At 61.5% G+C, this 12852-nt stretch overlaps 1 protein-coding gene across 3 annotated transcripts; it reads right to left on the reverse strand.

Annotated features, from left to right (window-relative positions):
- Nucleotides 1-1460: 1460 nt before the first annotated feature.
- On the reverse strand, nucleotides 1461-10837 carry SRF (serum response factor). 3 transcript variants are annotated; one of them, XM_075338940.1, is made up of 7 exons: nucleotides 10227-10837; nucleotides 5323-5589; nucleotides 2728-2956; nucleotides 2539-2655; nucleotides 2284-2466; nucleotides 2134-2210; nucleotides 1461-2048 (listed from the first exon to the last, which is right to left on the reverse strand). In XM_075338940.1, the coding sequence occupies exons 1-7, from the start codon at nucleotides 10665-10667 to the stop codon at nucleotides 1953-1955; spliced, it is 1410 nt and encodes a 469-aa protein (XP_075195055.1). In that variant the 5' UTR covers nucleotides 10668-10837; the 3' UTR covers nucleotides 1461-1952. The 3 variants fall into 3 exon arrangements, with proteins under 3 accessions (XP_075195055.1, XP_075195054.1, XP_075195056.1); XM_075338939.1 differs by having other exon boundaries at nucleotides 2539-2658; nucleotides 10227-10831; XM_075338941.1 differs by lacking the exon at nucleotides 10227-10837 and adding an exon at nucleotides 8439-8481 and having other exon boundaries at nucleotides 2539-2658.
- Nucleotides 10838-12852: the final 2015 nt, after the last annotated feature.

A 12852-nucleotide genomic window follows, 5' to 3' on the forward strand; every position in this document is an offset into this window, starting at 1 on the left:
GTCCGTGTACTGCACAATCCCTTTTAAAGTCATCTAGTATCAGCTCCGATGACATGAAAAACAAAAAAATGCCGCAGCTGTGGACAGCGCAGTTTTGGCGAGGACGCAGGTGATCATTTTTAGGACCCTGGTGAGAAGTTGCTCAGCTGCAGCTCTGGGCAAGAACCACAACTGCAAGAGAACGAGACCAGAGCTGAAGGGGGGGGTTGCGAGAGGAGCACGGGGAGGGGGGGGATTGGGCTAGAGGAGCAGCGGTTACAGGTTACCATCTTCCCCAGGATCCATTAGCAGACTAGAGCCACAGGGTCTACAACGCCACGCCATAGCAGACAGATGTGTATAAACATGGCCTGAAGTGACCTCAGACCAGGCTGCGACCCCTCCATGTCAGATCACATACCGTGCACAGGGCAGACGTTCTCACAATAGCACTGTGCAGCCTCGGCCTTCCTCAGGCACATGTAGGGGGAGCCGGAGGCCAGAGAGGGGCACGTGTAGGGGGAGCCGGAGGCCAGAGGGGGGCACGTGTAGGGGGAGCCGGCGGCCAGAGGGGGCACGTGTAGGGGGAGCCGGCGGCCAGAGGGGGGCACGTGTAGGGGGAGCCGGCGGCCAGAGGGGGGCACGTGTAGGGGGAGCCGGCGGCCAGAGGGGGGCACGTGTAGGGGGAGGGGGCATGTTTAGGTCACACACACAGAATTATCCGCTCTACGGCAGAACACTTAATAAAGATGTTGGAGCATATGTAAGCCCCTGCTACCAGCAATCAGCCCCCCACCCCTGCCCCACAGACCACTTCATATTACAAGCATTAGCACTTCTTACAGATTTGTCCTGGCAACAGAAAGAGACCAGCGGAGACATGAACACCTTCACAGACAGCATCTGGCAGAAGGTCACCCCTCCGGGCCACAGAAGCCACGGACCATCCATAGAAGCAGTGCCCAGCTCTGGTGGATGCAGCACAGTGGAGGGAAGACCCCCGCCTGGTCCTGCCCAGAACTACAGTACAGGTGATCAGAAAGGGTCATATGCCTGTAGTGCCGCCACCACCCACCCCTGCCCGGCGGGCACAAAGTCTGGCTGCTGCGCAGGGGGACATGACCACACATCTTATACTCAATTTAGTCTGATATAAAAGCTGATAAAAATGATCCATTGCTCACAAGCCAGACATTGCCGCTCCTGCCTCCGTCCCCCACCCACAGGCCGGAACCCCCACATCGCCGCTCCTGCCTCTGTCCCCCACCCACAGGCCGGAACCCCCACATCGCCGCTCCTGCCTCTGTCCCCCACCCACAGGCCGGAAGCCCCACATCGCCGCTCCTGGCATGCACACACGTCCATTCCTGTCCCGATCCCCCACATCGCCGCTCCTGCCTCCATCCCCCACATTGCCGCTCCTGCCCACACACTAGGCAGATCCCCCACATAGCCGCTCCTGCATACAGGCAGCCCCCCCGCCCCGCACAAAGACCAGACCCCCCACATCGCCACTCCTGCATACAGGCAGATCCCCCACATCGGTGCTCCTGCTCCCTGCACACAGGGTATATCAGCGCTTTTGCCCTCCGCATACAGGGCAGACCCCCTAAATACTGAGGAGTTAGAAAAATAAAAAGCTTTGTCTTCTATTCCCTTAATAGAACTCTGTCTTCGGACGGTGGGAGACGGCCCCGGCAATAACAGCATCCGAGCAAGCCAGTCCCCATCGGTCAGTGCAAAACTCTCTCACCCAAGGGCCACAATCCGGACCCCAGAGACGAGGCTCTGAGCATAACGCAGGAGCAGCTCAGGTCTTTGGGCAGGATGAACACGCTGCACCCCCGCCCCCACGTAGGAGACGTCCATGGGGAAGAATCATATCAAATAAAAAGTGAAAGGCATCAATAATAAATAAGTGGTGCAGTCCGGGGTGCAGCGGCCGCAGTGGTGCAGTCCGTAGGCAGCGGCCGTCACTCGTTCTTGCTGTTGTGCGACGTCTCTAGATTGACCACTTGGAGCTCGGTCAGGTTACTGCTGCTGCCCGTCTGCTGCCCGATCAATGCCATCTGGTGGACAAAACAGAAACTACAGATCAGAGGCCGCAGTACTGAGCGCGCGGCTCTAGGTGGCAGCACAAGGCAGGAGACCAACCTGATGCAGCGACACTGCAGACACCGGAATCTGGACAGTGCCGGACGGCGCGGTGAGGAAAACCTGCTGCACTCCACCTGTAGAGAAAGGGCAGAGTCAGGGGCGCACAGGCACCCAACAGGGGGCAGCACCCGACAAGGTCAGCCTTACCCTGGTCCTGGGAGTGGGACACCTGCATCGGGGGCCCCGAGGAGAAGGCATTAAGCACGGCCAGGCTCCCATCTGCCAATCCCTGAGTGGGAGCGTACATGACGGCGTGGGGGCTGGGGTACATCATGTGACCGCTGACGGTGGTGGGCACAGAGGAGGTCATGATGGCGGCAGGGAGGGTCACTGATGGGAGAGACAGTCAGATCAGTGGGTGACAGGTAGAGTATCGCCCGCCGGCGGCCGCCCTGCGCTCACCTGTTCCGCTGGATGACGTCTGCACCAGCTCCGAGCTGCTGTCACTGGACGGGGATGCCTGGGCGGCGGGGTGCACCTGGATGGCCTGCACTGGCACCTGCTGAGCGACGGCGCCCCCTGCTGGAGAGGAGAGTACAGCACCTGACCACCCACAGTACAGGGGATGGGAGGAGACGGCAGGAGACTTACCAGACATCAGCGTGAAGCCAGTGGGGAGCTGCATGAGACCCCCCGAGCTCATGGCCCCGCCCTCCGTCTTCAGGATTGTTCCATTGGCGCTGGTGACCGGGGCCAGGTAATTGGTGATAGGGAAGGAGTGGCCGCTGGTGACCTGCATGGAGGTGGAGGTGGTGGGGGCAGTCTGGATGCTGGAGGTGCCAGGAAGGTTGGACACGGTGAACGCCGGCTTCAGAGAGTCCTGAGGGAAAGAATCAGAAAAGTAATATCCTCCACAGGGGTCATTGTGCAGAGAGGGGGTGAGCTGTGCCATCTATGGGACAGGACTGTGGACATGCTCTATGCAGAGGTCACTGCAGGGAGGGAGTGAGCTATGCCATCTATGAGACAGCACTGAGCAGAGGTCATTGTGCCGAAAGGGGGGTGAGCTCTGCCATCTATGAGACAGCACTGAGCAGAGGTCATTGTGCCGAAAGGGGGGTGAGCTGTGCCATCTATGAGACAGCACTGAGCAGAGGTCATTGTGCCGAAAGGGGGGTGAGCTGTGCCATCTATGAGACAGCACTGAGCATAGGTCATTGTGCCAAAAGGGGGGTGAGCTGTGCCATCTATGAGACAGCACTGAGCAGAGGTCATTGTGCCGAAAGGGGGGTGAGCTGTGCCATCTATGAGACAGCACTGAGCAGAGGTCATTGTGCAGAAAGGGGGATAAGCTGTGCCATCTATGAGACAGCACTGAGCAGAGGTCATTGTGCAGAAAGGGGGATAAGCTGTGCCATCTATGAGACAGCACTGAGCAGAGGTCATTGTGCAGAAAGGGGGGTGAGCTGTGCCATCTATGAGACAGCACTGAGCAGAGGTCATTGTGCAGAAAGGAGGATAAGCTGTGCCATCTATGAGACAGCACTGAGCAGAGGTCATTGTGCAGAAAGGGGGGTGAGCTGTGCCATCTATGAGACAGCACTGAGCAGAGGTCATTGTGCAGAAAGGGGGATAAGCTGTGCCATCTACGAGACAGCACTGTGCAGAGTTCACTGCAGGGAGGGGGATGAGCTGTGCCATCTATGACATCTCAAATGTTGCGGGATATCAAAGAAATGCAATTTAATAGCCTCCTAGGACTGAGCTGCAGGGAGTACAGGACAAGTGACTCTGGAGGCTGCAATGACTGATATAGGTTTGTCACTGTGTGGTCGGCCCGGCACGAGACACCTGCGGCCCGGTGGTGGGCCCGGCGTGCGACACCTGCGGCCCGGTGGTGGGCCCGGCGCAACCCCGCCTCTGCCGCAGCCCACGTCGGGTGCAACATGACTCCCCCCCTCCTCTGCAGTCATCTGATGCAATGCAACCCCCCACCCCCATGTGGCACACCACCACCCACAGCGTCTGGCACAACGCAGCAACCCCCCCCCCCCCCCCCTCCGTCAGCGTGTGGCACAACACAACACGCCCCCCCCTCCCCACCTTCACTCCCTGGATGCTGTGCTGGTGGCGTGGTGCCCGGGGTGGGCAGCAGTGTGTGTGTGTTTGCAGACAGTCCTGCAGACCCTCCCCCTCCCTTACAGAGACAGCTGCGTCTTATAAGGAATGCGGGGGTCCTGCCAGCAGCGCTCGGCCGCTCCTTATAAGGCTGCGAGGAAGAATCACAATTTTATCAATGAGAAGTGAGAGAGACAGAGCGCAGCTGTGCCCTGCCAGGAGGAGCGGGGGGAGGAACACCTGTCCCTTGTCTGTCCCTGCACCATTCTTCACCAGTCACATGGAGGGGGAGGACACTGACCACAGCCGCCCGCCTTTACTGACAACTTCCTGAGCAGACACTACTTCTGCCCTACACTGTGGCTGAGCACATGCTTGTGCTCTCCGTTATCAGCCCGGCTGGAGGAAGCTATGGTGTCATCCCAGATCACCAGTGAACAAGGCAGTTGTGTGGTCAGAGAGGTCACAGCACTGGAGCTAAGGTGAACACGGACCAGACTGACCATTCCTGGTGGAAGCCGTGGTTGACCCCATGCGGTGGTGACTGGAGAACGGACCAGACTGACCATTCCTGGTGGAAGCCGTGGCTGACCCCGTGTGGTGGTGACTGGAGAACGGACCAGACTGACCATTCCTGGTGGAAGCCGTGGCTGACCCAGTGTGGTGGTGACTGGAGAACGGACCAGACTGACCATTCCTGGTGGAAGCCGTGGCTGACCCCGTGTGGTGGTGACTGGAGAATGGACCAGACTGACCATTCCTGGTGGAAGCCGTGGCTGACCCCGTGTAGTGGTGACTGGAGAACGGACCAGACTGACCATTCCTTGTGGAAGCCGTGGCTGACCCCGTGTGGTGGTGACTGGAGAACGGACCAGACTAACCATTCCTGGTGGAAGCCGTGGCTGACCCCGTGCGGTGGTGACTGAAGGACCAGAAGCTACATTACAGCAAATATCGCACTGTGGAGCCAAAAAAAGGACGGGCAAAAAGGCACAGCGGGAGGCAAAACACGAAGCAGCTAAAACCAGAACAAAAAACACACAGCCCGCGCCCGGCCGCCAACTGCACCAGACATTGGTAGTGGAGCTGCTGCCGTCAGGCTCATCACCGGACCACGTGGGCACTTACCTTGGTTTCTCCGCTGCTGTCGGACTCGGACACCTGGTAGGTCAGGTCGGTCTCCTCGAATCCGGTGGCGCTCATCCGCTGGTCAGTGGAGGGATCAGAGCGAGGTGGGGAGTCCGGGGAGTTCAGACAAGTCTGTATTAATGCTTTCCCCGTCTCGCTGGTAATCATTGGCTGGAGCTTTCTTGTAGCGAAGGTGTAGACGTGTCCGGTCTCACTGGCCACCAGCAGGAGGACCTGCGTCCCCGTCAGCGTGGACAACTCATAGGCCTGCAAGGAGAAGGAAAGGGTTAACACCCAGCTGCCCATCACAGAGAAGACCATCACCTGCCAGGCCACAGCCATTTAGGAGCCCCTGCTGCTCCACCCATACCACTAACTCCGGACCTTCAGGACTATTCGCTTCAGGAATTACTGACTGGTCCCTGCAGCCCCCACCCCAAGAGAGGAGCGCAAATAATGACCCCCAATAACCTCTTCACCTCCCATGTCCACACCTGCAGTCACCAGGTTCAGTACAATGTGGTCCCACTGAGTCTCCCCTCCCCCACCCAGCTGTTATCACCTTGATGCCGCACCTGTTCCTCATCTCATTGAGGAGGGGTCTGCTTGCACCTCAGGGGACCAGGCACGGGAAAAACCATCATTAAAAGAATGGAAACTCCAGTGTGGAGGTCAGAAAAGGGCAGTGACATTACAGATATAAGAGGACATCATAGTCGTCATGGGGGCAGGGAGGTGGCAAACCTCACCCGATAACAGATCAAAAGAGCTCACGGTAAGGAGTGATGTGAACTGAGCCCCAAAATCCATTCCCAGAAGAAGGCACCACAGAAACCTCAAGTGCCTGTCATAGACCACCGAAGACCGACCCATTCCCACCCCCACTAATCAGCACACGGACCACCCGAGTGTCCGCCCCCACACAGCTCCCACCACCGCACGGGACACTGGTCCCTCCCCCACCGTCACTCCCCACGGGACACTGGTCCCTCCCCACGGGACACTGGTCCATCCCCACCGTCACTCCACGGGACACACTTCTACTACACAAGATACAGATCTCTCTTCCTCACACACAGGCCTCAACGGGAGGTTCACCAGTGATAACCCACCTTCAAGATCTTCAAATAGAGGACAGGCCTCAATGGGAGGGTCACCAGTGATGGCCACCTGCAAAACCTTAATTTAGAGGGCAGGCCCAATGGAAGGGTCACCAGTGATTGCCACCTCCCTGATCTACACCTAGGAGGACAGGGCTTGATGGGAGAGTCACCAGTGAAGGCCACCTCCAAAACCTTCACCTTGAGGACAGGCACCTCAATGGGTGGGTCATCAGTAATTACTACCTCCACCTAGAGGACAGGCCTCAATGAAAGGGTCACCAGTGATGGTCACCTCCAAGACCTTCACCTAGAGGACAGGTCACTTTACATTTGGTTAGACAGCGAAGTCCAGGGTCCATCCACAAGAATGACCCGTGTGGTCAGAATGGCATTAGGTTTTCTCAACCTTAGACACAGTGGGCATTCCCTGTACAACTAGGATGACTGTACCAGTGTGGACTGAGTCTGTAGGCTGCCATCATGAATGAGTGTCCTTGTATATACTTTTTGAAGATACTGTGTCATGTGACCAAAAGTACCCCAAATCCTAGCTGTTGCAGAGAGACACTGATGTCCAATACATGCACCCCAACCATCACAGTGAGGAGCCCTGTGACACCCCCCCCCATACCCTGAACAGAGAAACTGACTAGAGTCATGTCCCTCACCAACTCCCAACACATCAGCAACTGTCCGGAATCCAACACAATCAGGTCCACTAATGCTCCAAGAGCAGAGCCACTGGTCCTCACAGTCCTGCATAGCCACCGCAAGCCAAGCCAGCATATCCTGGTCCCCCCAGACCCAAGCAGTCAGTGCCCCAACACATCTTTGTGCCCCAGAGAAGCCTGCCCAGCAAATCCGAACCCCCTACACCGAGGGCTTGCCGGACCCCTACACTGCCCCATACTGGGCATTCGCCAGACTCCTATATCATCCTCCTAGGTACTCGCCAGCCCCCCCTATACCGCCCCACCCTGGTCCCTTGATGACCACCTATGACGCCCCTCCCGGGGTCACTCGCCCTCTCCTCTATACAGGCTCCCACCCCCGGCTCTCTATCCTAGCCCCGTACAGTCTTCCACTTGCTGAATGTCATGTAGTTCCGCCGTCCCCACCGGGTTTCTTAGCCCCCCCGGCACGTCTTCATGGTGCCGGTTTTCCGGTTGCTGAACATAGTTTACCTCCACCGTCCCTCTATACTCATCCCTTGCCATCTCCCTCGACCACCCGCACCTTCATGATACTGTTCTTCCTTTAGCTGAACATCGTGTACCTCCACCATTCCCCTATATCAGGCACACACTGTTCCCCCCGGGGGTCTCTCAGCCCCCAGGGTCCCCCCACACCTTCATGATGCCGGTCTTCCTCTTGCTTAACGTCGTGCAACTTCGCAGTCCCACTATACCAGGCACTATCTGTCCCCGCGGGGTATCTCGGCCCACTGGGTCCCCCGAACCTTCTTCATGATGCCAGTCATAAGAGGAATCTTATGAAACGTCAGGTACCTCCGCAGTTACTCTATACTGGCCCCCCCCCTCACATCAGGTACTCTCCGCTCCCCCGAGGTCCCGGGTGTTCCGCTTGCTGAGCGCCATATACCTCGCCGTCCCACCCTATACCATCCCCCTTATCCCTCACCATCTCCCTCTGGGTTCCTCTATCCCGGCCCCCCGCACCGTCATCACGCCGGTCTTCCTCTTCCTGAAAGTTGTGTACCTCTGCTGTCCCCTCTACACTAGCTCCCCAGTCCCTCGCTGCCGCCCCCCCTCATGAAACTTGCCTTCCTATTGCTGAACGTTGTGTACCTCTGCCATCCCCTCTATAACACACCCCCACCCTCTCAATGCCGATCTTCCGCTTGCTGAATGTCGTGTACCTCTGCTGTCCTCTGTCCCTCAGTGTTCCCTCGGCCCCTCACCTTCATGATGCCGGTCTTCCTCTTGCTCAATATCGTGAACCTCCGCCGTCCCCTAGGTCTCTCGGCCCCCCGGGTCTCCCTTGGCCCCTCACCTTCTTCATGATGCCGGTCTTCCTCTTGCTGAATGTCGTGTACCTCCGCCGTCCCCTCTGTACTGGCTCCCTCGGCCCCCCGGGTCTCCCCACCCCCTGTCCCTCGGCCCCCCGGGTCTCCCTCGGCCCCTCACCTTCTTCATGATGCCGGTCTTCCTCTTGCTGAATGTCGTGTACCTCCGCCGTCCCCTCTGTACTGGCTCCCCCAGGTCCCTCGGGTCTCCCCACCCCCTGTCCCTCGGCCCCTCACCTTCATGATGCCGGTCTTCCTCTTGCTGAATGTCGTGTACCTCCGCCGTCCCCTCTGTACTGGCTCCCTCGGCCCCCCGGGTCTCCCCACCCCCTGTCCCTCGGGTCTCCCTCGGCCCCTCACCTTCTTCATGATGCCGGTCTTCCTCTTGCTGAATGTCGTGTATGTCGGCCCCTGTCCCTCGGCCCCCCGGGTCTCCCTCGCCCCTGTCCCTCGGCCCCCCGGGTCTCCCTCGGCCCCTCACCTTCTTCATGATGCCGGTCTTCCTCTTGCTGAATGTCGTGTATGTCGGCCCCTGTCCCTCGGCCCCCCGAGTCTCCCTCGGCCCCTGTCCCTCGGCCCCCCGGGTCTCCCTCGGCCCCTCACCTTCTTCATGATGCCGGTCTTCCTCTTGCTGAATGTCGTGTATGTCGGCCCCTGTCCCTCGGCCCCCCGGGTCTCCCTCGCCCCTGTCCCTCGGCCCCCCGGGTCTCCCTCGGCCCCCCGGGTCTCCCTCGGCCCCTCACCTTCTTCATGATGCCGGTCTTCCTCTTGCTGAATGTCGTGTATGTCGGCCCCTGTCCCTCGGCCCCCCGGGTCTCCCTCGGCCCCTGTCCCTCGGCCCCCCGGGTCTCCCTCGGCCCCTCACCTTCTTCATGATGCCGGTCTTCCTCTTGCTGAATGTCGTGTACCTCCGCCGTCCCCTCTGTACTGGCTCCCCCGGGTCTCCCTCGGCCCCCCGGGTCTCCCTCGGCCCCCCGGGTCTCCCTCGGCCCTCACCTTCTTCATGATGCCGGTCTTCCTCTTGCTGAATGTCGTGTACCTCCGCCGTCCCCTCTGTACTGGCTCCCCCGGGTCTCCCTCGGCCCCCCGGGTCTCCCTCGGCCCCCCGGGTCTCCCTCGGCCCCCCGGGTCTCCCTCGGCCCCCCGGGTCTCCCTCGGCCCCTCACCTTCTTCATGATGCCGGTCTTCCTCTTGCTGAATGTCGTGTATGTCGGCCCCTGTCCCTCGGCCCCCCGGGTCTCCCTCGCCCCTGTCCCTCGGCCCCCCGGGTCTCCCTCGGCCCCTCACCTTCTTCATGATGCCGGTCTTCCTCTTGCTGAATGTCGTGTACCTCCGCCGTCCCCTCTGTACTGGCTCCCCCGGGTCTCCCTCGCCCCTGTCCCTCGCCCCCCCGGGTCTCCCTCGGCCCCTCACCTTCTTCATGATGCCGGTCTTCCTCTTGCTGAATGTCGTGTATGTCGGCCCCTGTCCCTCGGCCCCCTGGGTCTCCCTCGGCCCCTCACCTTCTTCATGATGCCGGTCTTCCTCTTGCTGAATGTCGTGTATGTCGGCACCTGTCCCTCGGCCCCCCGGGTCTCCCTCGGCCCCTGTCCCTCGGCCCCCCGGGTCTCCCTCGGCCCCTCACCTTCTTCATGATGCCGGTCTTCCTCTTGCTGAATGTCGTGTACCTCCGCTGTCCCCTCTGTACTGGCTCCCCCGGATCTCCCTCGGCCCCCCGGGTCTCCCTCGGCCCCCCGGGTCTCCCTCGGCCCCCCGGGTCTCCCTCGGCCCCTCACCTTCTTCATGATGCCGGTCTTCCTCTTGCTGAATGTCGTGTACCTCCGCAGCTTGTTATCGATGAACTCCATCTTGATCTTGACCCGGCCCCGGGTCTTCTTGCCGGGCTTGGCCCCGGACACGCCTCCGCTGGCCCCCGGGTATCCTCCGGCCCCTGCCCCGGGGCCCCCCGGCTCCGGCACCCCGAGCTCCAGCTCCGTCAGGCCCCGCTTCACGCCTCGGGACATGGCCGGGGCCTCGTCGTCGTCCCCGGAGTCTGAGGAGGCCTCACTGCCGCTGTACACTACGCCGCCCGGAGCCACCTCATAGCGGGGCGCCCCCTGCGGCCTCCCCCGGCCCGGAGAGCCTCCGTTCCCGGCCCTGCGCGGGAGCGCCATCCCGGGGTTCCGGCCTAGAGACGAGCCGTTCCCCGGGACTGACCCGGCCTGGCTGGGAAGCATGTCCCGCTCACCGACAGCCGGAGCCTGCGCCCATCAATGGCCGGAACACGCCGGCCGCGCTCCGAGTCCTCCTCCGCCGTCCCGGGCTCCCAGCTCCCGGCTTCCCCGCGAAACCGCGCCTCCACCAATCACAGGAGGCGCCGGACTCTGACAGCAGATCGCTCCGCGCGCACGGGACTATTTCCCCTCCTCAGATTGCAGCAGCAGCCGCAGCGCACGGATCCCGCGCCGGAGAACAGAACTATTTTCAGCCATATAAAGAGAATCAATGTTTCCTTTTATGGAAAAGCATTTCCTTATATGGTGAGTCACCGCTCGGCGCGCTGATTGGTTGGACCCTGGACAAAGCAAACTATTGATTGGCTGATGAACGGAAGGAGGCGGGTAAATAGATGTCATGTATTACGCCACGGCACAGAGCCCCGGGCCAAATGTCACCGGAGGCCGACCTGAGGGGGGGAGACGTCCACAGGGGACCGACCCGAGGGGGGGAGACGTCACAGGGGACCGACCTGAGGGGGGAAAACGTCACAGGGGACCGACCCGAGGGGGAAAACGTCACCGGAGGCCGACCTGAGGGGGAAAACGTCACCGGAGGCCGACCTGAGGGGGGAAAACGTCACCGGAGGCCGACCTGAGGGGGGAGACGTCACAGGGGACCGACCCGAGGGGGGGAAAACGTCACAGGGGGACCGACCCGAGGGGGGAAACGTCACAGGGGACCGACCCGAGGGGGGAAAACGTCACAGGGGACCGACCTGAGGGGGGAGACGTCACAGGGGACCGACCCGAGGGGGGGAAAACGTCACAGGGGACCGACCTGAGGGGGGAGACGTCACAGGGGACCGACCTGAGGGGGGAGACGTCACCGGAGGCCGACCTGAGGGGGGGGAAACGTCACAGGGGACCGACCTGAGGGGGGAGACGTCACAGGGGACCGACCCGAGGGGGGGACACGTCACAGGGGACCGACCTGAGGGGGGAAAACGTCACAGGGGACCGACCTGAGGGGGGAGACGTCACAGGGGACCGACCCGAGGGGGGGGAAACGTCACAGGGGACCGACCCGAGGGGGGAAAACGTCACAGGGGACCGACCCGAGGGGGGAGACGTCACAGGGGACCGACCCGAGGGGGGAAAACGTCACAGGGGACCGACCCGAGGGGGGAGACGTCACAGGAGACCGACCTGAGGGGGGGAAAACGTCATCGGAGGCCGACCTGAGGGGGGGAAACGTCACAGGGGACCGACCCGAGGGGGGGAAACGTCACAGGGGACCGACCTGAGGGGGGAGACGTCACAGGGGACCGACCCGAGGGGGGGAAACGTCACAGGGGACCGACCCGAGGGGGGGAAAACGTCACAGGGGACCGACCCGAGGGGGGAGACGTCACAGGGGACCGACCCGAGGGGGGAAAACGTCATCGGAGGCCGACCTGAGGGGGGGAAACGTCACAGGGGACCGACCCGAGGGGGGGAAACGTCACAGGGGGACCGACCCGAGGGGGGAAAACGTCACAGGGGACCGACCCGAGGGGGGAAACATCACAGGGGACCGACCTAGGGGTAAAACGTCACAGGGGACCGACCTAGGGGGAAAACGTCACAGGGGACCGACCCAAGGGGGGGAAACGTCACAGGGGACCGACCCGAGGGGGAAAACGTCACAGGGGACCGACCCGAGGGGGAAAACGTCACAGGGGACCGACCCAAGGGGGGGAAACATCACAGGGGACCGACCCGAGGGGGAAAACGTCACAGGGGACCGACCCGAGGGGGAAAACGTCACAGGGGACCGACCCGAGAGGAGGAAACATCACAGGGGACCGACCCGAGGGGGGAAACGTCACAGGGGGACCGACCCGAGGGGGAAAACGTCACAGGGGACTGACCCGAGGGGGGGAAACGTCACCGGAGGCCGACCTGAGGGGGGAGACGTCACCGGAGGCCGACCTGAGGGGGGAGACGTCACAGGGGGACCGACCCGAGGGGGAAAACGTCACAGGGGACTGACCCGAGGGGGGGGAAACGTCACCGGAGGCCGACCTGAGGGGGGAGACGTCACCGGAGGCCGACCTGAGGGGGGAGACGTCACAGGGGACCGACCCGAGGGGGAAAACGTCACAGGGGACCGACCTGAGGGGGGGAGACGTCACAGGGGACCGACCCGAGGGGGAAACGTCAC

Source organism: Anomaloglossus baeobatrachus, chromosome 3 (assembly GCF_048569485.1).
Source record: "Anomaloglossus baeobatrachus isolate aAnoBae1 chromosome 3, aAnoBae1.hap1, whole genome shotgun sequence".
NCBI classification, from domain to species: Eukaryota; Metazoa; Chordata; class Amphibia; order Anura; family Aromobatidae; genus Anomaloglossus; species Anomaloglossus baeobatrachus.

Coding starts and splice junctions, on each gene's coding strand:
- SRF (XM_075338939.1), bottom strand. CDS start 10,667: ATGCTTCCCAGCCAGGCCGGGTCAGTCCCGGGGAACGGCTCGTCTCTA. Junction 5,590..10,226: donor AGACCGGCATCATGAAGAAG/GTGAGGGGCCGA, acceptor TTCTCCTTGCAG/GCCTATGAGTTGTCCACGCT. Junction 2,659..2,727: donor TGGCTTCACGCTGATGTCTG/GTAAGTCTCCTG, acceptor TCTCCTCTCCAG/CAGGGGGCGCCGTCGCTCAG.